At 44.1% G+C, this 26671-nt stretch overlaps 1 protein-coding gene across 2 annotated transcripts in view; it reads left to right on the top strand.

The window, feature by feature from the left end:
* The window catches only part of MATN2 (matrilin 2), a 147214-nt gene that overhangs the window by 39158 nt on the left and 81385 nt on the right, over positions 1-26671 (top strand). For both annotated transcript variants that reach the window (XM_040261013.1, XM_040261012.1), the window contains exon 3: positions 7319-7441. In XM_040261013.1, the coding sequence (XP_040116947.1) occupies positions 7319-7441 (123 nt within the window). The remainder of the gene's footprint in view (positions 1-7318; positions 7442-26671) is intronic.

Raw genomic sequence — 26671 nt, 5'->3', positions numbered from 1 at the left:
AACAGCAATGAGTGACTTCCGTGTTTCAGACAGCAGTTCTCTGGGGTTTTGGAAATCTCGTTTGTTCCTTAAACATTTATTGAGCTACACTCTGATAGTATAATTACTGCTAATTTTGTCCTAGGCTAGGTACTTTCCATACATTATTTGACTGAATACTTATAACAGCCTTGTGAAGCAGGTACTATTATTACCCCCATTTTATAGAAGTAGAAACTGAGGCTTCGAGAGGATAAGCAGCTTCAAGTGGCAGAGTTGGAGTCTCTCTGGTTCCAGAGTACTTACCCTCCACCTGCCAGGCCCGAGGGTCTCAGGATGGTGGGAAAATGCTCTTATCACAGATAAACAGGACATTTGCTGTAGGAAGTGTGCACTTCAGAGACCTTGGGAAGTCCCCTGGCACGGGAGGACCTCTGATCACAGAATGCCTGGTTCTGCCTAGGGAGTCCAGGAGAACTCTAAAGAGGAGATCATAATGATGGTAGCTGTTATTCTCACAACAAACCTGTGAAGTGGGTGCTCCCATAATTCTCATTTTACAGAAGAAACAGCGACCCAGAGACATTCAGTAACTTGACCAAGGTCACACAGCATTCAATGGTAGAGCTGAGGTGTGAACCCAGGCATCCTGGCTCAGAACCTACATTTTAACCACAACATGCTACATGGATGTGAAAGGTGAATGGCAGTTTATTGGATAGAATGTGTAGGAAGGGTGATTGCAAGGAAAAAAGTGATATTTTTAATAGTTTTTTTCTCTTTCATTTAAAAACAAAAACAACAACAAAAAACGAGTCCAGAGTCTCTGTTAATTTCATGACTTCTAAGGAGACACAACCACAACCTGAGAAGTGCCAAACGACAGGCTCGGCAGGGACACAGAGGTCAAAATAGACATGGAGAAGAGGTTTCAGAGGGAAGATGGGCTAAGGCTGGTGTGCTTTGGGCGGAAGCGAAAAGCATGGCTGGATCTGTGGATTGGGAGAGAGACAAGGTGTCTTCAGGTATGATGAAAACAGACACTTTTATTGTACAATTAGAAGGTCTGACCTTGACTGGGAGTCCTGGCTCTGGCGCTCACTGGTGTGGACATGAACTCGGGCACAGCGGTGGCCTTGTACCCACTGGTAGTGAATCGCTATACCAGCCACAGCTGAGGGCGGGGGCAGCGGGGGCCTCCTGAGGTTGCATTCTCAGGCTGCCAAGAGAAACTTAGAGGCCTGGTGCCTTGTGAATGAGGCCCTGTCTGCAAGGTGACCAAAACCTACCCGTGCTGAGGCCCAACGTTTTTGCCACCCAGTGAGAGAGGACACTGAATTTAGAGGCTGAAAAATGCGTGTCTATCCTGAGCCTTTTGACAACTTGTAACCCGGGTAGGGCTGTCAGTTTTCTTTCTTTTTTTGCTTTTGGCTGCACCAGGCCACTCGCAAGATCTTAGTTCCCCAACCCGGGATTGCAGCCGGGCCCTCAGCAGTGATAGCACAGAGTCCCAACCCCTGGGCCACCAGGGAATTCCTAGGGCTGCTTTAAATTAACCTCTTGGCATCGGCTTTATCAGCTTAGCCTGGTATTTAAAGCCTGGAAGTTGGTCGTTCCTACCCTAAGAGCCCCACCTTACCCAGGCACCATCGAAGGCCCTAATGATATTCCTGGCCTTCTCTGGTGGTGCAGTGGTAAAGAATCTGCCTGCCAGTGCAGGAGACGCCAGAGACACAGTTTTGATCCCTGGGTCGGGAAGATCCCTCGGAGTAGGAAATGGCAACTCACTCCAGTAGTCTTGCCTGGAAAATTCCATGGACAGAGGAGCCTGGTGGGCTACAGTCCACGGGATCACAAAGAGTCAGACACGACAGAGTACTCAGTCACTCGATAGTGTTCCTAAGACACATTTCCCATCAACCCGCCTGGATAAAGCCCACACTTACTGCAGCCCTTCAAGGCCCTGTCACTCAGTGGGAGGTCAAATCAACTTCCACATACCTTGACTTTCCATACCCAGTAATAGTTCAAGACCCCCTTAGTGATTCTTTCTCCTGAACTCAAAGCCTTGTTCCAGCTTCAACCTACAAGGCCTTCGAGGTGTGAGACCCCTGCAGGCCAGTGTAGGAGGCAGGACAATCCCCCTCCCTTCGGTCACGTCACAAAGGCTTGTCCCCCGGGAGAGGAAGGTGCTAGGGTCAGATGTTCTTAGGACCACTCATTCCTACCTATAGAATTTCAGAGGTGGAAATTTTTATATGACCTTAGTGAAAACGTTTGGGATTCTTTTGGTTGAAAGTAATAGACATTCAGCTTGAGCTAGCTTTAGAAGAGAGGGGATTGCGTTGTATTACTCATGGAAATAAGAAGGGTAGTGAATGACAGTCCAGTTTAGCTTCCATCTCCGCTCTCTGCTTCCCCTTGGATTTATCTGGTTCCCTGGGCAGACAGCATGCACCCTGTCAGCCCTCAGATATTCTTGCCCTCAGTGTAAGCGCCCCCTTCCTCAATTCTTGCCCCTAAATGCCAAGAAAAGACTCCAATTGACAAATGCTGTACACTCAACAGTGGCCAGGAGTGGGACTGCCTCACACCAACGCATAGTTCCCCCTTCACATTTAGAATGAGAAGGAAGGACAGCTTCTAAAAAATAGAAGTGTCTGTACTGAAGGCCCCTAGACACCAGACATGCCTTTGTTCTACAGGTGAAGAAATAAGTTAGAGACAGCTCCCCAACTTACCTGAACATCCCCCACTTGTTCTAGGCAGAGGGAAACTGGAGCAGAGGTCTTCTGGCTTCTAATCCAGTGCTCTTTCCATTACACCAAATTCCTGGTTCCAATTTCTTTTATAGTACATAGCCAAAACAAGCCTTAGTAACAAGCTGTCACTCCAAACCTTATGCAGTGGTTCTTTTAATTTCCCTATTTGACAAGTGAAGAAAGCGGAGCTCAGGGAAATTAAGGAATTCATGCAAGGTCCTGGTGAAGCTTGGCTTTAGTCTGTTCCCAGAAGTCGTCTGCTATGCTGTCTGCAGCTGAGCAGTTATTTTCTCTGCCTCGCGTCTCCTGTCTAATCCTGTCAGGGTCTCCATGAGAAGTCAGGCAGCGGGCTCATCACTTGGGCCTCGCACCAGTGGATAGCGGCTGTGTTGCTGGTTGCCTAGACTTCAGATTTCCTTCATTACAGAGGAGAATCATGACACGCTGAGAGTTGCACAAGAATCACCTCTGTGTCCGTGGGTAATTTGATGCCAGCAGCCTGGAAAAGAAGAGAGCTTTCCAGGGTGCAAAGCAAATGCAAATTAAAAACAGGATAATGATTTTTCCCTGTCAAAACTTAATGTTTGCTAATCCTGAGAGCTAAAGTTTGGAGGAAGTGGGAATCATTACTCTCATGCATTGCTGGTATGAACTACCTTACAAGGCAATCAGGTGATATCTGTTTAAAGCAGGACCCAGTCCTAGAGAAACAGTTGCACATGTGCTCAAGGAGATGTATTTGAGAATGCTTATCACAGCATTGGGAAAGTGAAAATGTGGACTGGTTGGGGAAATGGCTAAATAAAATGAGGCACAATGACCAATGGATAAAGCAATTCAAAGGAATAAACCAGACCTAATGTACTTGATTGCCTGCTTCCCAGATGGCGCTAAAGGTAAAGAACCTGCCTGCTAGTGCAGGAGATGCAGGTTTGATCCCTGGGTTGGGAAGATCCCCTGGAGAAGGAAATGGTGCCCCACTCCAGTATTCTTGCCTGGGAAATCCCATGGACAGAGGAGCCTGGAGGGCTACAGTCTGTGGGGTCGCAGAGTCGGACATGACTGAAGGTGACTTAGCAGCAATGTACTTGATCAAATCTAAAATGTACAGTTGATTCTCATTATTCTTGGTAATAATGTTCTATAAAGTCCTGGTGAATACTGAATTACTAAGTATGAACCACTGCTCCTAGAGGAAATAAAGGGTTAGGTTCCTCTGAGCCTCTGGTTCAGCATTGTTGTCAACTGATCAATACATTATCTTGTTTTATGTATGTTTCTGTTTAAAGACACCATAAGGACTTTCCTTGTGGCTTACCTGGTATAGAATCTGCCTGCAATGCAGGAGACCTGGGTTTAATCCCCGGGTTGGGAAGATCCCCTGGAGAAGGGAAAGGCTACCCACTCCAGTATTCTGGCCTGTAGAATTCCATGGAGTATATAGCCCATGGGGTCGCAAAGAGTCGGACACGACTGAGTGACTTTCACTTATTTATATATTGTGGATTCATTAACATTGAACTCACAGCCAACAGCACTATCACTCATGCCTGGATGAAGTTTATTAAATACACATTTTCTCTGAAAGGCACCTCACAGCCTTCTCGCACTTAGGAACACCAGACACACTTCACTTCAGCAAACACCAGCACTTCAGCACTATGCTTGGGGCCATCCTAAACAGCAAAATCACCAACAAAAAGCACAGAAACACAAAAGGTGTGGCACCTAATAGGCCTTGAAAAGGACACTTTTTCCCAGCCTGAGAGCAGAAACAAGAGGGCAGGGCATTGCCTGTGCAGCCGCAGGTGGGAGTGAGTGCATCAGGCAACTTACATTTTTCATCGCTCTGCACGTGTCCTTAAATGATGCTGAAAACACTGTGAATACTGATTTTAGGGTTACAAATAAATTCTTGCAAGTAGGCAAATTTGCAAATATGGAATCCATGAATAATTAGGATCAACTGTCTGTGTCTTCATATTTGAATATCTCCGGAAACTGGGCGGATCTTAGATTCTATGAAAGAGAGTATATATCAGTAGAGATAGAATCTGTTATTGATGTTGAGTGAAAAGCCAAGTTGAAGACGAATATATATAGGATGAACCCAAACATGTAAAATAAAAGTCCGCCACACTTCTCCTTTGCTACATACAGTTAATGCATATCAAACATTCTGCTGGGCAGTGTTCTAAGCACTTTACCATCTTATTTACTTTAACCCTTACAAGGCCCTTATGAAATTAGCCTATTTTTACTCCCATTTAATATTTTAAAAGTTAAGAATATTGCTCATGGTCACAAAAAACAGATATTTCAGGACTTCTGGGGTGGTCCAATGCAGGAGCATTGTGCTCCCAATGCAGGGGGCCTGGGTTCCATCCTGGTCAAGAAACCAGATCCCACATGCACAGCTAAGAGTTCACATGCCATGCAAGATCCCGTGTGCCACAACTAAGACCCGGCACAGCCAAAATACATTAAAAAAATAAACCAGAAAAACCCCCAGCTATTTCTTTCACACTAAAGTAAAAATGACTGATTTTAATCTAAAAGCTTTCCTAATGTTATTTATGGGCTTACCAGGGGGCACTAGTGGTAAAGAACCCACCTGCCAGTGCAGGAGACATAAGAGACACCGGTTCAATCTCTGGGTCGGGGAGATCCCCTGGAGGAGGGCACGGCAACCCACTCCAGTATTTTTGCCTGAAGAATCCCATGGACAGAGGAGCCTGGCGGGCTACAGTCCATAGGGTCCCAGAGAGTCAGACAAGACTGAAGCGACTTAGCATGCACTCAGTGTTATTTATATCTTAGGAATTAAAACACAGACAATTGTAAACTCAGAACACTCACAATCATTCTAAATTGTAATCTTATGAAATAAAAAAGTTTTACCTTCATTTACTGCCCACCATGTTTCTTACTTTGAAGTAAAGGGACATATACTTAGGATATGCCATCGATTTCATCAGAAGCTGAGTTTTCCAACAGAGGGTTAAGGAGACTGTTCTTAGCTTTTGAAAGCCTCTTCTGTTTTAGCTTTATAAAAATCAATTTCTACGCATGGACGTCCTTTTTGTTTATGAGAACATTTGCATAACTTGTACTCTGTTTATACTGATGCTTGTTAATTTTAAATATGTTCATGTTGAATTATATGAAGCCAAGTAATAAATTTAAGGTGTAAAAAACAATAAGAATTTTTGTGAGCTCTGGACAGACTTATGCAAGAATTGATGAATCTGAAAGCTGAGGTACTTCAGAAACTAAATGTGGATATATTTTTAAATTGAGACATAAATATTATGGAAACATATGAATGCATTTTTTTACTCCAAAAATTTTATAACACTTTTGCCTATTAAAAAATTACATTATTATTTGGATTGCTGAGCCCAAGACTCTGGTGATCTTTATTACATCCTCATGTAACTAATAACTTTTCCTCCAAGCCCATTTCTGTGAAAAATCCATACACTAACCAAAGCCCCATCTGGTATCAGTAAACCTTCTGCTCACCAATTGGATATTATTAATTGCACTGTGAAATGTCTCTTATGACAGTGACCTGTGGTCACTTTTGACCTGTTTTTAGTTGTTCTTGTATTGTTCAGTTGCTAAGTTGTGTGCGACTCTTTTGCAATTCCATAGACTGTAGCCCACTAGGCTTCTCTGTCCATGGGATTTTCCAGGCAAGAATACTGGAGTGGGTTGCCATTTCCTTCTCTAGGGGGTCTTCCCCACTCAGGAATCAAACTTGCGTCTCCTGTGTTGGCAGGCAGATTCTTTACCCCTGAGCCAGTTGGGAAGCCCCTATTTTTAGTTGGATATCAGCAATTTCATATGACTCAGCCTAACTGCATTTCCCTTTGACCCTCCATGGCCCTCTAGCTATACATATTTTTTTTTAATTGGAGTATAATTGCTTTACAATGTGGTGCTAGTTTCTGCTGTACAAAGAAGTGAATCAGCCATATGCGAAGCGCTAAGTCGCTTCAGTCATGTCCTACTCTTTACAACCCTGTAGACTGTAGTCTGCCAGGCTCCTCTGACCATGGGGCTCTCCAAGCAAGAGTACTGAGTGGGTTGCCATGCCCTCCTCCAGGGGATCTTCCCAACCCAGGGATCGAACCTGAGTCTTTTACCTCTCCTGCACTGGCAGGCAGGTGCTTTTCCCCTAGTACTGCCTGGGAAGCCCCATATGTATACATATAGTCCCTCCCTTTTGGCCCTCTCTCTGAACCCCCTCCCAACCCACCCACCAAGGTCATCACAGAGCACAGAGCTGAGCTTCCTGTGCTTTATAGCAGGTTTCCATTAGCTATCTATGTTACACATGGTAGTGTATAAATGTCAATCCCAATCTCTTAATTTATTGATGATGGCATTTATGTAGAACTGTCTTGTCCAACCAAAGGCTGTAAACCCCCCTTGAGGGCAGGGCCTGCAGCTTGTTTCTCTTTGGGTCATGCTTGCTCCTTCACTGTGTAGCTTCTGGACGACAGTTTGCTGGAGGATGAAGTTAGAGAAGGCATCATTGTCGCCCTAACGTCCCACCTCTTCCCTTTCAGCGGTCCACATGTGCAGCATCCTGGAACATAACTGCGCCCACTTCTGCATCAACACGCCGGGCTCGTACGTCTGCAGGTGCAAGCAAGGCTACATCCTCAACTCGGATGAGAAGACCTGCAGAAGTAAGATTGCTTTGCTGATGTGTCTGTTCTGTCCTCCTCGGCTTTCTCGCGCTCTCTTCTTATATCTGGGCCCATTTAATTCACCTGTGACCCCCACCCAACTGAGTCATCATTGCCGTAAAGAACAGAAACAAGGTTGTCTAAGACACATATTTTGCCCTGCCCCCCACTCTGCCTTCACAGCACTAAGGCCAGAGCCGGGCACACAGTAGGCCATCAGGAAGAGTTTGGAAGCTCGCTGGAGGCTCCTTCTCAGAAATAGCTTGCTTGGATTCTTGAGCTACTATCCTTGACTTTCAAGCTGATCTTTAGGGGGATCCGCTGAAGAGCCTTTTCATTCGTGGTCTTTATGAACTGCGCCCTTGTCACCAAAAGGGGGTCTGGCTGCTCACCACCCAAAAACCAATAAACAGGCCAGGCTGGTGGAAAGGAAAGTTTGCTTTATTTCAAATGCTGGCAAATGGTGGGGAGCAAATGCTGGCAACATCTGTCCAAAGGCCATCCGCTCCAGGGGCAACCAGTGGGGCAGGAGCTTTTATAGATGGAAGGGGGGAGCTACGTGCAGAAACAGCAGAATCGGCTCTGACAGCCAGCTTCAAACTGGTCATGGGTGGTGGGGTCATCATGGTTGTTTTAGGTCACGTTCAGAAAACGAAGGTCATGGCATCCGGTCCCATCACTTCATGGGAAATAGATGGGAAACAGCGGAAACAGTGGCAGACTTGATTTTGGGGGGCTCCAAAATCACTGCAGATGGTGGCTGCAGCCATGAAATTAAAAGACACTTACTCCTTGGAAGGAAAGTTATGACCAACCTAGATAGCATATTCAAAAGCAGAGACATTACTTTGCCAACAAAGGTGCGTCTAGTCAAGGCTGTGTTTTCCAGTGGTCATGTATGGATGCGAGAGTTAGGCTGTGGAGAAAGCTGAGCACCAAAGAATTGATGCTTTTGAACTGTGGTGTTGGAGAAGACTCTTGAGAGGCCCTTAGACTGCAGGGAGATCCAACCAGTCCATTCTAGGGGAGATCAGTCCTGGGTGTTCTTTGGAAGGACTGATGCTAAAGCTGAAACTCCAGTACTTTGGCCACCTTATGGGAAGAGTTGACTCATTGGAAAAGACTCTGATGCTGGGAGGAATTGAGGGCAGGAGGAGAAGGGGACGACAGAGGATGAGATGGCTGGATGGCATGACCGACTTGATGGACATGAGTTTGAGTGAACTCTGGGAGTTGGTGATGGACAGGGAGGCCTGGCGTGCTGCGATTCATGGGGTCGCAAAGAGTCGGACATGACTGAGCGACTGAACTGAACTGAACTGAATCTTCAGTTCCAGGGTCCATTTGTTCCCATTTCTTTGAGGTCAGTTCTTGGAATTGTGACAGCGTATGTCATGGGTACAGTCTGATCTTCATGTAGTTAACTTCTTCACCCTGGTGTGTTAGTATTTATAAGACAGCTCACAGGATATGGCTCAGAATATTATCTGTAGTCCTTGACAAGGAACTAAAGGTCCTTGACTATACTTAACGACTATAGTATTATTATTTGGTCTCCTTTGACTGTTTTCCTTTGTTTCTGTATTTCTCATTTCTCTGATTAAACTTATTCGTTGACCAAAGTTTTCTACAGATAAAAGGCAGGCAGAGGACATGGGGTGGTGGAGGGAGGGGGTTAAAGACCATAGGGTCCTGCTCTGTTTCACCCTAAGGAGTTGTTTCTGTATTTTTTTTTTTTATCTTCCTTGAAGCATGGATTTAGGGTGAGCTATTAATGCTGGCTGGGAATGATTATTCAAGTTCTGTTTTAGAAGAGTGCAGGAATCTAATTGGTCTGGTGAGGGACGCTTTATAGGTCTCCTAAATAAAAAAGGGCAAACAGATATAAAGTGTTAATAGAATTCACATTCTCTTTTTTTGGCCAACCCCCTGTACTGGACAATATACTGACATTAGAGCCGCATGAGGTCATCCGCCTCTGAGAGGAGAGAATTACACATACGTTGAGTGTTGTGCCTATACTTTTTTTTTTTTTCAAGTTATAAATAAAGACATTAGTAGCCTAGAAAACAACCAGACTTCCTCAGGACATGAGGGAGACCAGCCCACGTGGAGGCAAATAAAACTCAGCAAATCTGACATGTAGGTCATGTAATGGGTAATTGTGATTATACTGCATGGTAAGTAATTAAGCCCTAATGGAAAGCAGTTTGCACAAATGGCTGTAATTAGTATCGCGTTTATGGAGCCAAACCACATTTTCCTTTTGTCTTCTCACTTTTCAGTGGGTTGAGAGTGGTTGGCTCGGGGCCTCCCTGCCCCCCAAGATTAGGGAACATCTGCTCGACTCCTCCCGTTGGTGGCCTGTAGAAGCTCAAAGCACCCAGACTCTGTGACCCCCCCCCCCACTCCCCGGGAGAGGGGTCCCTGTGTTTCCCAGCTGCTCCCAGAACCCAGGATCCCAGGTTGCTTGTTGAGTGGAGCCTGAATCATCCTGGTCTTCCGCTTGAATCCCTGACCCTTGTTTGGTTTCCACAATGAAAATCACTTATACCATATGAATCGAATTTACTGGAGGACTGGGAGAGCTCAGGCGGAGTTACCTCACACACTGCTCAGCAAACAAGCTAAACATCTCAGACACGCCCCGTCCTCTCCGGGAGCCTACCCTACTCTTCCCCCACCAACACCCCAAGCAGGGTTTCTCTGCAGAGCACTCAGCCTCTCTCTGCCTTGCTAACTCCTGTCCTGGGCTTCCCTTCTTTCAGTTCAGTTCAGTCGCTCAGTCATGTCTGACTCTTTGCAACCCCACGGACTACAGAACTCCAGGCTTCCCTATCCATCACCAACTCCCGGAGCTTACCCAGACTCATGTCTGTCACGTCAGTGATGCCATCCAGCCATCTCATCCTCTGTCGTCCCCTTCTCCTCCCACCTTCAATCTTTCCCAGCTCTAGGGTCTTTCCCAATGAGTCAGTTCTTCGCATCAGGGGTCCAAAGTATTGGAGTTTCAGCTTCAACATCAGTCATTCCAGTGAATATTCAGGACTGATTTCCTTTAGGATGGACTGGTAGGATCTCCTTGCAGTCCAAGGGACTCTCAAGAAATTCTCCCCTTTGTCTCCTGCTCCCTTGATCTGCTGGGATCCCGGCATGTGCCAGGATCCATTTTCCATGCTCTGGCTTAGTCAATCCAGAGATATCTTGAGATCAGCAAATGAAACATAAAAAGTTCTCCCCCTGATGTCATGAGCAGGCCTTCCCCACACACCAGGTTTGCCAGACCCCCTGCCTGGCCCCACCTCAAGTTCTGAGGGCCCAAGCTCTCCCGGGTTTGGGGCCTGGGTTCTCTCCGGTTCTGGGGCTGTGGGTGCATCACACGGCATGAGGCAGAAACTGTCTGGGCTTCGGACATACTGACCAGGTGGAGGGGCGGGGAGGCCCAGCTCAGAGGGGCCTGTGCCCAGGCGGTGGTTTTCAAGCTTCAATACCGGGGGAAGAGACACCCAGGAAGCTGACCCCTGCCCCCCGCCCACCTCCCAGAGCCCCCAGATTGATAGTCAGCAGGTCTGGGTGGGACCTTGGCATCTGCATTTGCTATTAACTTCTCCCATCCAAATACTAACCAGGCCCAACCCTGCTTAGCTTCCGAGATCAGACGAGATCGGGAGCATTCAGGGTGGTATGGGTGTAGACTGTTGTGAACTTCTGACCTAGGTTGCTGCTGCCATGGTTTGAGATTCCCTGGCTTCAGCCAGCCAAGGCGGTTGGGAGGGAAGGGAGCAGGGTAGGAGGGGAGTAGGGCTCAGCTGTCCCAAGTGACTCTGTCCCCACCCCCCACCCCACCCCACCCCACCCCGCTCCCAAGTGACCCCGCCCTCCTGTCCCAGCTGACCCCGCCTCTCGTCCAAACTGACCCCGCCCCCATCCCAGCTGACCCCGCCCTCCGGTCACCTGGAAGCAGAGGAACTACCTTTATTGTCGGCGCCAGACTTACCTTATTACGTCCAGTCAAAAAGAGCATTTCGCTTTCTCCCAGGAAAAGATCATAATAATGACTTGTTTGTACACCTGAAATTGTACACCAGCGGGCTTTGTGGAAGGATCAAGGCCTTCAGAGTCTGCGGACCCCGACATTCAACCCTGTCAGTTTCAACCCTGACATTCTAGCTGTATGTCACCCTGAGCTGGTGATTTAACTCCTTGCCTCAGCTTCCTCACCCACAAGATGGGAAGGGTGGTGACAAACCATCAACTGATCCTTGTCAGCCCCTGAGTTTGGTCTGGTGGACAGTTCAAAGTTGTGCCAAGGGGAGTCTGGGCCAGACCCTGACCTCTGTTTCTGGGCTGCTCTCTGCCAACACGGAGAGGAACTCTCTGGACCTGGAGAGGAATGAGACACAGCCCTTTCCAGCTTTGAGCCTTTAAGATGTGCCAGGCCCTGGGAGGTCCTGGCAGTCCAGTGGTTAAGACTCTACACTTCCTCTTCAGTGGACATGGTTCGATCCCTGGTCAGGGAACTAAGATCCTGCAAGCTATTCAGCATGAAAAAAGCCGGGGGCGGGGAAAACCTTCTAGAAATGAAATAGTGCCTAAAACATCAATATTCCTGCTCTCTTGAAGTTAAATTCTTGCACAGAAGTCAAATAAATGACCAAGATAACTGCAACCCGAAGTGATTGCAGCCCCTGCTTAGCCCAGTATGCTACACACAAGGTCAGGACTAACTATAATCACTTACTAAGTGTTTAGACTGTGTGCCAGGAGCTCTCCTGAGTGTTCTATATTTGTTATCTCATTAATTCTGACATCAAGCTCTTAAAGTAGGTTTAGCATTTTATTTTACAGATAAGGAAAATTAAGGTGCCAGAAAGGTTAGACAATTTACTTGAGGTCATAGGGCTAGTAATGAGACCAAGCCAGAACCCAAGTCCTGTTAGGTGTGACCGCATGGTCCTGGCTTTTGCCTACCATTCGATGCTTGCCAGCATCAGTTGTCCCATGATCCTTGAGGTGGCAAGCAGTCCTGCAGCCAGAGACACTCCTCTAAGCCCAAGAGGACAGGCAGGTTCAAAGCACTCACTGATCTCAGGAGACTCAGAACCAGTTCACCAGGTCTGACATTCAAATGATTGTCATTCCCACAAGTTCACTACTAACTCCTGTGATTCTATCATGTATAGGGTGATTGTGAGAGGCGATGGCCTTCAGACACACACATACACACACGCTGTAGTCGCCATTTTCTAGTCATACCCTGCCTGTGTGGAGACAGGAGGCAGACATTGCTGAGTCATAGGTTCTTCAAGTGGAAACAGACCTTGTCTATCAGACTGTTAGCGTCCTCTCCCCCTTAGCCCAGGAATTCTGTTTCTCCCTGGTGTCCCAGAGTGATGGTGCCTATTCATCCTTCATCACCCATCTGGAACGCAGATCATTACAAGGCACCCATATCCCACCTCCAAGGTAGCTTGGGTCAGTGGTTGAGCTGAAATCCTACTCTTTATAATTCCCACCTTTGATCCTATTTCTGAAGGATCATATACTGAAGCGTATGGCCAACTGAAGCCGTATACTAAAAAGTTTATTTCCTTTTCCAGCTAAAAAGAGAAGCCCTTTGATTATTGAAGAATGTAATCGCCCCACCTCATTTAATTTTCTCTTTTTCAGGGGAGGCATGAACACATCTTTAGATGACCTGGATTTGGGTCTCTTCATTGTCCAAACAACCCTTTTCTGGACATCAGTTAGTCAGTGTCTCAAAATATGCCCCTTTATTTAAAGACAAGAGCAAGTACATTAAATAATTTTACCTTTAACATTTTGCCCATACCATATGAGCTATTTGGAATGTACTGGAGGCAACACTGTAAGATTCTTCAGTCTCCAAAAAGTCTTTCCCATCCAAAGCCATAAGATATACATAAAAGCATTACCAAGTGCATAACCCATATGGGCTCAATAGAAGTTTATGTTCTTCTCTTTCCCCATTTAAAAATGTGAGGGGGAGTTGGAATCCTCATGAAATGCGCCTGTCTTCATATATCTCTTTTCCTCCACCATTCCCCTACCCTTGAATTCTTTTCCCATTAACAAGAAAAAACCTTATCTTGTTTATTGTCTCCCTTCTGGAATATTTAATCTGTCTGGAAGAATAATGAAAATGCAACACTTAGAAAACTTCACTTGGCAAGAAAATGTAAACTTTCTTGTCCAGCTTTCTCATTTTTTCTCAAGAAACATATCAAATGCAATTTACAGTTTTATTGTTCAGATATGTTCCTGAGATTATTTTACCAAGTTATATAAGCAATTTAATAGCTTTTATATTACAGTTTAATCAAAGGACATGATCCCTTTGATGTGACAGAGAAACAGCCACATTATTAAAAACGGAAAATAAAGCAATAACCAACATTCCTCATGAATGTGAATGAAAAAAAATTCTTTAAAACTTCTCAAATAGAATCCGTATATATAATGTAATCAAGACCAAGTAGGATTTAATACAAGCATTGGTTTAACATTCAAGGTTACCATTCAAAAATCAATAAATAAGGCTCCCCTGGCTGGTGAGTGGTAAAGAATCCACCTGCCAATGCAGGAGACGTGGGTTCCATCCCTGATCTGGGAAGATCTCATGTACCACAGAGCAGCTAAGCCTGTGCGCCACAACTGCTGACCCTGTGCTCTGGAGCCCAAGAGGGGAAACTGCTGAGCCCACATACTGAAATTACTGAAGCTGGCGTGCCCTAGCACCCATGTTCTGCAACAAGAGAAGCCACTGCAATGAGAAGCCCGAGCAGCTGGAGAGCCGCCCCACTCACCACAATTAGAGAAAAGCCTGTGCGGCAACAAAGGTCCAGTACAGCCAAAAATAATGAAGTTTTTAAAAAATCAATTAATATATGACTGATACTATACATAAAAAATTGTAACCACGCCACCAGAAAACTGCTAGAACCCCTCAACAAATTTGGTGATGTTGCAGGATACAAAATTAATATACAGAAATCTGTTGCATTTCTATACACTAACAACAAAATATCAGAAAGAGAAATTAAGGGAAAGGCCCATTTACCATTTCATCAAAAAGAATAAAATACCTAGGAATAAACCTAGTTAAGGATGTAAAAGACCTGTACTTGGAAACCATAAGACACTGATTAAAGAAATTGAAGATAGAAAGTTCCTTAGCAGTCTAGTGGTTAAGACTTTGCACCTTACTGCAGAGGGTGCAGGCTCAGTCTCTTGTTATGGAAGTAGGGTCCCACGTGCATGTGGCACAGCCAAACAAAAAAAAAAGTTGAAGACGACACACATAGATGGAAAGACATACTATGTTCTTGGACTAGAAGATTTAATGTTAAAATAACCATACTATTCAAGGCAATCTACAGACTCAACGCAATTCCTATTAAAATACCAATGGCTTTTTTTAAATAGAACTAAAATAAATAATTTTAAAATTTGTTTAGAAACACAAAAGACCATCAATAGTCAAACAATCTTGAAAAAGAAGAAAATAACTAGAGGAATTATACTCCCTGGTTTAAGACTATGTTACAAAGCTATAGTAATTAAAACAGTATGTAATGTCTCTCTCTCTCTCGCTTTCTCTCTCTCTCTCTCGCTTTCTCTCTCTCTCTCTCTCTCTCTCTCTCACACACACACACACACACACACACACACACATAAACCTCACAAACTGATGGAACAGAATAGGTAGTCCAGAAACAAACCCATGTACTTATGGTCAATTAATCTATGACAGAATTGATAAGAATATACAGTGGAGAAAAAAGAGTTTCTTTTAAGTGGTGCTGGGAAAACTGGACATCTACATGTAAAAGAATGAAATTGAAACATTCTCTAACACAGCATACAAAAATAAATGCAAAATGGATTAAAGACCTAAATGTTAGATCAGAACCACAGAACCAGTCCTAGAGGAAAACATAGACAGAACATAAATCATAGCAATTTTTTTTGGGGGGGGTCTGTCTCCTAAAGTAAAGAATATAAATGCAAAAATAAACAAATGGGATCTAATTAAACTTAAAAGTTTTGTACAGTTAAAGAAAAGACAAAACAAAAAGACAACCTTCAGAATGGGAGTAAATATTTGCAAATGATATGACTGATAAGGAGTTACTATCTAAAATACATAAACAGCTCATGCAACTCAACATCAAAACAAACAACTGAAGTGAAAAAAGAAAAAAAAAAAGGGCAGACCTGAATAGCCATTTTTCCAAAGAGGACAGGCAGATGTCAAACAGGCTCATGAAAAGATGCCCAACATTGCTAATCATTAGGGAATTGTAAGTCAAATTCACATTGAGATATCACCTCGTATCTGTCAGAATGTCTATCATCAAAAAAGAAAATGAAAAAAAAACCCCACAAATAATAAACACTGGTGAGGATGTGGGGGAAAAGGAGTCCTGTTAGTGTAGCCACTGTGGAAAACAGTATAGAGGGTTCTCAAAAAACTAAAAACAGAACTATATATGATCCAGCAATTCCACTCCTGGGTGTATATTCTAAAGAAACAAAAACACTAATTCAAAAAGATATATGCACTCTGTTTTTCATAGCAGCATTATTTACAGGTGCCAAGGTATGGAGGCAATCTAAGTGTTCATCAGCAGACAATGGAATACTTCTCAGCCACAAGAAGGTTTAAATCTTATCATTTGCAACAACATGAATGGACCTGGAGGCTTTTTTATGTTAAGTGAAATAAGCCAGACAGAGAAAGACAAATACTGGATGATATCACTGATATGTGGAATCTAAAAATATACAACAAACTAGTCACTATAATAAGAAAAGAAACAGACTCACGGGTATAAAGAACAAATTAGTGGTTACCCATGGGGTGAGGGAAAGGGGAGGGGTAAATAGGGATAGGAGATTAAGGGATACAAACTATTGTGTATAAAATAAACTGCAAGGATATATTGTACAACACAGGGAATATAACCAATATTTTATAACTTTAAAAATTGTGAATCACTATATTGTATACTTGTACATATTAACTATACTTACACAATATTGCTTACACTTCAATAAAAATTAATATAATTTAATCTACCATATTAATAGCCTAAAAAAGTATAAAATCATAAGATCATTTCAATAGATGTCCAAAAAGCATTGGCCAATACCCAATGTTCATTTATGATAAAACACTCTCAATAAACTAGAAATAAAAGGGAAATTCCTCAACCTGATAAAGAGCATATATGTAAAGACCTAGAATTAACATCTTGGAAAATATCATGATGCTGGAAAAGACTGAGGGCAGGAGGAGAAGGGGGCTACAGAGGATGAGATGGTTGGATGGCATCATCAACTCAATGGACATGAGTTTGAGCAAACTCCAGGAGATCGTGAAGGACAGGGAAGCCTGGCGTGCTACACTCCACATGGTCAAAAGAGTCAGACATGACTGAGTGACTGAACAACAACGGGTAACATCATACCCAAGAGTAAAAGACTAAGTGCTTTCCTTTTCAGTAAGGAACACAAAAGGATGTCCCTTGCCATACTTCCATTCAATGTTGGACTGGATGTCTTAACTGATATAATAATCATATAATATTTATATGAAATAAAAAGAAATTAGAAATTAATACAGATTGGAAAAGAAAAAGTAAGACTGTTCTTACAGACTATTTGACTGCATATGTAGAAAAGCTAATAGAATCTTCAAAAAAATCTCTAAAATTTATTAATGAATTCAGCAAGGTTGCAAGATAAAAGTCAATATACAAAATTATTTGATTGTATTTTTTTATTCATTTATTTTAATTGGAGGCTAATTACTTTACAATTTTGTAGTGGTTTTCGCCATACACTAACATGAATCAGCCATGGGTGTACATGTGTTCCCCACCCTGATCCTCCCTCTCCACCCCATCCCTCAGGGTAATCCCAGTGCACCAGCCCTGAGCACCTTGTCTCATGCATCGAACCTGAACTGGCAATCTGTTTCATGTATGATAATATCCATGTTCAATGCTATTCTCTCATTATTATATACTGCAACAAAAATCTGAAATAGACATTTTAAAAGTTTTACACTAGTATAAGAAATATAGAAATTAGAGATAAATTAGCAAAACATGATGTCTGCAGTAATTAAAGAAGACCTAAAGAAATGGAAAGATCAGCAAATCATCAAATAGAAGACTTACTATTGCTTAGATGTCAATCCTTTCTAAAATGATCTATAGATTTAAAGCAATCCCTATCAAAATCCTAGCAGACATTTTTGAGTAGAAACTGATGACCTGATTCTAAAATATAGATGAAAATTAAAAAAAAAAACAATTGAATAGTCAAATACAATCAATTCTTATTACTCACAATAGTTATAGTTTGTAAGTCTCTGTGAACATTGAACTAGCGGTTACTGGATTATGGTTCCTAGAGGAAATATGGAGTTAGTTTCCTGCAAGCCTCTGGCCACCATATTTCACAAATCAATACAGAACCTTATTTTAGGGGTGTTTCTATTTAAAGACACCTTAGCAATTCCCTGGTGGCTCAGATGGTAAAGTGTCTGCCCGCGATGTGGGAGACTCGGGCTGGATCCCTGGGTTGGGAAGATCCCTTGGAGAAGGAAATGGCAGCCCACTCCAGTACTCTTGCCTAGAAAATTCCATGGATGGAGGAGCCTGGTGGGCTACAGTCCATGGGGTCACAAAGAGTCGGACACGACTGAGTGACTTCACAACACGACTTCGATTGAGTATACATTGTTGATTTATTGACATTGAACTTACAGCCAACAGCACCGTTCCTCACGCCTGAATGAAGCTCATCTAACATCCTTCCTCCCTAAGGCATAGCATGGCCTTCTTGCCTTAGGGACACCAGATAGCACTTCAACACTACTCAGAGGGGCCGTTTTAAGCAGTGAAGTCACCAATAGACAGCACAAAAATTCTAAAATTACGGCTTTAAACAGAGCACAAAAAAGATACTTGTTTATAGCATGAGCGCCAAAACAAGAAGGCAGAGCACTGTTTGTTTGACTTTCACTAGGAAAGTGCAGTAACTCAATAGTTTCACCACTCTGCACATACCTATGAATGACCACGAAAATCAAGTATCGATTCTAGGTTCTCAGTACCTTTTATAAAGTACGTAAATTGGCAAGTCTGGAATCTGCAAATAATGAGAATCAAATAAAACTTTGAGAAAAATAAAGTTGGAGGGATCAAATTATCTTAAGACTGACTATAAAGCAATGGTAATCAAAGCACTGTGGTAGTCATGTAACAGTGGACATCACTGGCACAGAATATAGTCCAGAAACAGACCCACACATTTATGGTGAAATGATTTTTGACAAACATGCCAAGGAAATTCATTGGAAAAGAATAATGTCATCAACTAATGGTGTTACAACAATTGGATTCCCATGTGTAAAAAAATGGACCTTGACCCTTACCTCATACCATATACAAAAATTTATTTAAAACTGATTTTAAATGTTAATATAAAGGAGAAACATATAAATGTCTAGATTAAAATGTAGGGAAAAAATTGATGACCCTGGGTTTGGCAAGGATTTTTTAAATAGGGCACAGAACACAAAAGAGAAACTCAGTAAATTGAACATCATCAAAATTAAAATATTTGCTTGCAAAATACACTGCTACTAAACTGAAAAGGCAAATCACAGACTGAAATTAAATATATCTAACAAAGGACCTTAGAATTTATAAAGAATTCTTATAACTTTATAATAGGAAAATAAACAGCCCAGTCAAAATGGGCAAAAGATTTGAATAGACACTAAATGAAAGAAGATATATAAAGAAGAGATGCTCAACCTCATTAGTCAAAAAGAAAAGACAAATTAAAGCCATGAAAGGATACCCCCACTCTACTTCCACTAGATTGAAGACATTTTAATATATTGATCATGTCAAGTAATGGCAAAGTTGGGAACAGAGTCATCATTTTTCCTGGCAGGAAGACAAAATGGTTCAACCACTTTGGAAAACAGATTAGAAGTTTCTTACAAAATTAAATATGTACTTACCATGATATCAAACCATTCCACTTTAAGGTATTTACTCAAAAGAAATTAAAGTTTATGTTCAAACCAAGATTTGAGCACAAATGTTTACTTGTAATAAGCCAAAACTGGAAACAACTCAAATCACATCAAAACAACTCAAATCATCAACAGGTGAACTAATAACAAATTGTGAGATATGCATACAGTGTAATACTACTGGGCAATGAAAAGAATGAACTACTGACACAGGTTGGAGAAGGAAATGGCAAGCCACTCCAGTGTTCTTGCCTGGAAAATTCCATGGACAGAGGAGCCTGGCAGGCTACAGTCCACGGGGTCACCGCAGAGTCAGACACGACTGAGCGAATGAGCACAGCACACTGACATGCAGCAGGCTGGATGAATGTCAAGGGAGCCCTGGTGAATGAAAGAAACAAGACCAGAAAAAGAGTACATATTGTAGGATTCCATTTATATGAAATGTTGGGGAATGGTAACTAATCTGTGTGATACAGATCAGCAGATGAGTGGCTGCCTGGGACCAGGGGGAGGAATGGGGCAGGTGGAATGGTTACCAATGGCAACTAGGAAACTGGGGATCTGGAGGTGATGGGTATATTATCTTGATTATGGTGATGATATGTTGCTATGTCAAATGTATCAGACTGTATACATTAAATATGTGTAGTTTGTGGTATAGTTTATATAGACACACACATACACACAGAACAATGTGGTTTTGGAAGGTGAGTGGTACTGAGACAGAAGGCTGCAAGAGAAGAGATTAGAGAGTCATGGAACAATCAGGGGTTGCGGAGGAAGGGTTTTTCTAGCAAGTCAAAGAAGAGGAAAGAACTGCAGGGCTTGTGGTCTTTGGAGGATGCTAACTAGAACAGACTGCTTGTTTGGAAGAGCATGTTTGGGGCATTAGTGGGGGATGAGAAAAGGAATTTAAGCTGGAACAAATTATGGGGTGATTGGATTTCTCAAGCTGACTTCCAGCTGCGGTCTTTGGTGGATAGAGGGGCTGAATACAGGGTGTCAGAGGGAAAACCACGTTTTAGTACATTGACCCTGGCAGTAATACATAATATAGTGTTAGATTTAGGTAGAGAGTGGGAGCAGAAATACCATCTACCTGTCCCCTCACTCGTTCCTTTATTCATTCAGCACTTATTCATTCCCCTCTATGGGCCAGACACTCTGGTGGGGTGTGGAAGAGAAATAAGTGTCTCTCATATGTTGGAGATCCAAGGAACACTCAGATCTTGGCTTCCCTGGTGCTCCGCACGTGTGGAGCAGAAGGTGGACGATGCAATCAGTTTACAATTCAAATCAGTTCAATGTTTCTTATGCCTGTGGAATTAATGAGATCATAGCAATCATCCCCTCCCAGGGGAAGAGTTTATGACCTAAGGTGGGGAAGAGTGGGTGAGGGGTGTTTGATAACTTCGGTTATCAGAGAGGAAACCTGGTTTTGCTGGGGAAAGCAAGAGCGAGTCTGCACAAGAGCCCACAGAAGTGGTTGGGTGCAGCTGGAGATGGGGGTTAGAGTTCAAGGAAAATGCCTGGCTGGATATGCTTGGGGTGGTCATTGGCCCTGAAAATGCATGGAATCTTGGAGGGAGAGAGGGAGTGCGGAAAGAGGAGGTCAGGGTCTCAGCTTGGGGCAGCCCACAGAACGCAGACCAACAGCCAGGAGCAGACTGCGCACGCGCACACAAGCAGGCGGCTTTGTGGGGGCGGGAGCGGGGGCTTGTTAGGAATGTAAATTCCCGCGGTACCTATCCCAGACCTACTGAATCAGGGGCTCTAGGGGTGTGGCCCAGGAGGATGTGTTTTAACAAGCCCTCCTGGGAGTTCTGATCTTAAACTCGAGTTTGAAAACCACTGGCCCAGCTATTTTAAGCTAGATCACTCCCTGAGAGATGGCTGCTCCGTAGGGAGTTCATAATGAGAACGGGATGCTGTGATTGACAGCCGTTTAGAAATTGCAAAGCGCTCAGCGAGACTAGGGCCTTATTCGTTGACGCTTACTTCTGATTTCGATCAACCTCATTCGGTCAGATACACTTTTGTTTTCAGGCTTTGTTTTGGGGCTCCTCCTCTTTTTCCCCTCTCAAACGGAAACTAAAATCTCAGTTCGTGAATAGGATAACTGATTGAAAAAGCATGAAGCTTTGGGGGAGGAGGGATGCGAGCAAGGCACAGCTGGAGTTTGCCTGAAAGGACAGGTTTGTTTTTGTGGGTGACATTGGCTTGCTTTTGTTTCTTCCAGCGTGGAAGCACAAGGCTGATGACTCACATTAACTGCTGAAAGTCTTTAAATGAACACAGCAGCTGTCAAAATACGATTAGGGCTTTCAGACATAATGAAAGAAGGTGGATAGTCCCTAAAAATGCAGGCTTGGGTTTCTCAGACTTTTGCGGAGCCTTAGCTCCAAGTGAGATTTCGGGTTGGAGCAGGCAGAGATTCCATTGTTTCCCAACAGAGAGAAATAGCAGCTCTAATAATACATTTCTCTTCTCTCTTCCTGTGATAAATAATTTCTGATTTCTCCATCTCAGGCTCAATAGCAGCATGTGTGTGTACTAAGTTGCTTCATTCGTGTCCGACTCTGGGTGACCCATAGACCTAGACTGGCAGGCTCCTCTGTCATGGGATTCTCTAGGCAAGAATCCTGCAGTGGGTTGCCATGCTCTCCTCCAGGGGATCTTCCAACCCAGAGATCGAACCCTTGTCTCTTACATCTCCTGCATTTGCAGGCAGGTTCTTTACCACGAAAATGGAGCATGTCTTTAAAGGTGTTCATTTTGCTTTAACTCTAAAGGAGAGATTAGATTGTCACTGGTATCAATAGCATGCCATGTGGCTTGTATAAAATTCTGAAAAGTCAGTAAAAACCCTTTTATTTCATCTAGGATGATGTCAGCTGCAGCCACCACAGTCTTTGTCCCGTGCTTCTTTCTTGTCCAGGGTAACCAGATGAAAGTTTTCCAAGTTCTCTGGGCTGAGGCACTGTGCCAGGCTTTCAAGATCACACATGGAGGAAGGCCCTTAAATCTAGAATGCCTGTGAGCCTCAGGGGAAACACCAGAGATGGATGTGAGCACAGCCCTGGGGCTCTTAGTTATCAAATCCTCCCTGATTTATTTCATCAGGGAGACCGAGCAGATGCAGTTTATATCCCTCCTAAAACGCTCCAGGAAGAGAAGCAAGCAGATTTTGCTGACTGTCAGCCATGTACTAACACATGCCCTCTGGCAAGGCATTGTTTGAGTTTGTTGAGATCTTTTGCTGTAAAATTCAAAATTGCCTACTTTGCTGTATCAGATCAAGTCAGCCTAGAACTCACAAACTAAAACTTAGCCAGATACACTGATGTTGTTTAAAGTGATCTGAATCTACTGTCCACATGTGGGGGTTTCATGCTGCTGCTGCTGCTAAGTCGCTTCAGTCGTGTCTGACTCTGTGCGACCCCACAGACGGCAGCCCATTGGGCTCTGCCAGCCCTGGGATTCTCCAGGCAAGAACACTGGAGTGGGTTGCCATTTCCTTCTTCTCCAATGCATGAAAGTGAAAAGTGAAAGTGAAGTCGCTCAGCCGTGTCTGACTCAGCGACTCCATGGACTGCAGCCTACCAGGCTCCTCTGTCCATGGGAGTTTCCAGGCAAGAGTACTGGAGTGGGGTGCCATTGCCTTCTCCGGGGGGTTTCATAGGCACCCAATAAAGTGATGTTGTATTAGAATTGTGATGTAGGCAAAATCTGGTTGGGGTCACCTCTTTTCCAAGCTTAACTAGGCCTGCACTCCTAAGACACTTGGCACTAGTGGTAAAGAACCCGCCTACCAATGCAGGAGACGCAAGAAATGTAGGTTCGATCCCTGGATTGGGAAGATCCCCTAGCATAGGAAATGGCAACCTACTTCAGTATTCTTGCCTGGGAAATCCCATGGTCAGAATAGCCCAGGGCCTGCAGTCCATGGAGCTGCAAAGTGTTGGACACGACCAAGTACAAGAAAAAAGGAAGCTTATATTTGCTGAGCACCTACTATCTCTCAAGTACTTTATCATCTATATTATCTCATGTAACCCTGCAATAAGATGTTTTCTCGACTTAATTATTTAATCTCTATGAAAATTCAGTCTCACGGAAATCACTTATGCAAACTCACACAGGTCACCTCGCTGAAGCCAGGTCTGACTCCAAAGGCAATATTCTTTTTATCCTATCTGATTGCCTCCCTTGTACCCTATGTAAAGAAACATGGGACTTCCCTGGTGGTCCAGTGGCTAAGACTCTGCACTCCCAATGCAGGGGGCCCAGGTTTGATGCTGGTTGAGGGGACTAGCTCCCTCATGCCACAACTAAAGATCTGGTGCAGTCAAATAAATAAATATTTTCTTTAAAAAAGAAGAAGAAACATAACTGCCCCTTATCTCCTCCAAGATTCAGTCCTCCTAACCCCTGCTTTTTCATATTACCTCCCTCAGGTCCTGGTATACAGTAATCTTTTCTGTGAGCTGGCCTTCTGACCACACTGTATAAAACAGAAGCTCCCTTCCCTCCACACTCCTATTGCTCTGTCCTGCTTTTGTTCCACAGTACTTCTAAGTAATATATGGTTTAAGCTGTTCATGTTACGTCTGGCCGCTGTCCATGGTATGCTAGTAAATGTTCAACAACCAGATCTCCAGGGGGAAAATACCCAATTTGTAATGTTCACCAATTCCTGTGGTGTCAATACTGCCACCATGGCTGATTTCACGCTACCCACTTGGCCTTGCTGAATGCAGAGTTGGGAAGAGGTGGGCGTGGTCCGTCAATGTGAGTCAGTAGGAGCCGGCTTCCCACTTGAATATCAACTCCATGGAAGAGGGATCATTGATTGTTTTAAAATCAAGGGATCAATTGGTTCATTCACTGTTGTTTTCCCAGCAGTTTGAACAATTTGATGAATGATTGCATTCAGTCATTCAAATATATTTTTAAAAATTGACCACATGCCAAACACCATGCAAGTTGAGCTGGAGGGCTGAACAGAACAAGCACTGGCTTCAAATGGCAGGGGAAGTAGACATTAAATTATCAATTGCAAATTAAGCATTACATTGTAACTGTGGTAAGGGAAACTGTGACTGGGAACTTGACCTCTAACAGGGAGTGGTCAGATAAGAGCCCTCCCCGCCAGAGTACTCCAGGCTGGCTACTCTCGTCAGTTCAACCCACGTCCACTAAGCACCTGCTGTGTGAAGCATGTGGGTATCAGGGCTACCCTGAGAACTACCAAGACTTACCCTGTGCCCCTCAGAGCTTACAGCCCGGGGAAGAAGGATGAGTGAGGACAGCCTGACAACCCTGTGTTTCAGGTGCTGGGTCCATTCACCCATTCCCAAGCACTTGATGAGCCCCTGTTGTGTGCCAGGCAGTGTGGTAGGTACCAGGGATGCGGGAGACAGCAAGACAGCTGGTTCCTTAGCTGTTGTGAGGATTCCAGTGTCTGCAGCTGGAGACCGGCTCCCTGATGTCACTGTCCTCTGCTGGGAGAGGAATATCTCTTGCTGGGGACGAGGAGAGGTACAGAGACTCGGGAAGAGTTTTGTTCCCATCTCACTCATCTTCCCAGGAACCAGGACCCAGGACCCCATATCTAGTGGAGGAGATATTGTAGGACTCTAGGACATCCCCGTTGGGAGGCAGGGGGGTTGGGACTCCGTCACTGTTCTTTCAGCAAATGAACACTTATGGGACACCAACTCCATGCACTAGGGCACTGGGGAATCAAACTGAGTCACATCAGCTCACATTCCCGTGAGGCCATCAGACTTGAGATCAGGTCCTTCTAATACTGTGGGATAAATACTGTGACTAAGTTTTGGTTTGTGAGTTCAAAGTGCCTACTGTGGGATAATACTGTGGGATAATACTGTGGGATAAATGGATAAGTGCTCTAGCAGAGCCATGTGTAGAGAGCTCGAGGAGCCCAGAGGAAGAAAACTCGAAGCCCTGCCAACTTGGAGAAGGCTTCCTGGAGGAGGTGACATCAGATTGAAGTCAGTAGTCATGAGTGGGAGTCATGGGGTAGAGAAGGCTTGAAAGGGTAATGGGAGCTCTGAATTTAGAGCTTTTCCCACCCCCCACAGTTTTATCATCCTTCACTGAAATCCTCCCAGGCTGTGAGAAAAAGAAGTGCTGTTTTTCTAAAGAATAAAGAATCATCCAAAAACATCTGTATTTGTTTCCAATGAAAGCGACCACTGCCAGAAAAACAACAAAGTTGTTTTGTCAGAACCTAGTCTGTATTTATTCCTTTGTCTTTGTTTAATTAAATTAATCCCTCAATGGTTTCCTTTGGGACAGTACAGATCACTAGTGGCCATAAATCCCCAATGTTCTAAAAACAGTATGAAAGGCCCGAGGCCAACTGGCAGGCCTGCTGTTTGTGGGATGTTCTTCTGGAATGCAAGCCATGATCCTCCTGTTCCTACCACACTCTGCACCCTCACGTAGCGTCCAGGGTCTTTCAGACACTTGGAGAGAGGTCCAAAGACAGCAAAAAAAAAAAAAAAAAAAAATTGAGATTTGTTTAGAAGAATCTGAGCCTGGAGACAGTAGACAAAGGCTGACTCTTGTGTCTTTCCCTGGATGAATATGAGGACTTTTTACCTGGGAGTTTCAATGACTCAGCCTGGCTGCACACTCGGGTTATCTGGGAGCTTCGGGAACACTGCTGCCTGCACCCCGGCCCTTGCTGCCTGACTCAAGCTGGGTGTATTTGCCGAAGGCCCCTAGACGATTCTGATGGGCCGCCGAGGGGGTGCACTGCTACTCTGATGGATGGGACCCTGCAGGGCTTCAGGGCTATCCTGTCCCAGAAGGAAGGAGCACCTCATGACCTCTCTGCCTACCCTGTGGGGGGAAGGCTTGGGGGAGAAATGGTTATTGCTTCAAGATCTTGGTTCATTGCTTTCATCCACATTTTTCAATCTATTTCAATTGGGATTGGGAATTGGCCGCAAGCTTGGGACTTGGGGGTTGGTGTTCCATTGTCCTGGGGTGTCATTGTCCAGCCATCAGGAGTTCATGCAGGGACGCTCCCCCTCCTGCTTAGGGAGCCTGGCAAGGGAGACACTTTATTCATTTATCCATACACTAAATTCTTTCAATTTCCCAGAGCTAAA

The sequence above is a fragment of the Oryx dammah genome, unplaced genomic scaffold (genome assembly GCF_014754425.2).
Source record: "Oryx dammah isolate SB20612 unplaced genomic scaffold, SCBI_Odam_1.1 HiC_scaffold_19, whole genome shotgun sequence".
In the NCBI taxonomy this organism is placed as follows: Eukaryota; Metazoa; Chordata; class Mammalia; order Artiodactyla; family Bovidae; genus Oryx; species Oryx dammah.
Note: the sequence above shows the minus strand (reverse complement) of the source record. Positions and strands in the feature narration are given on the sequence as shown.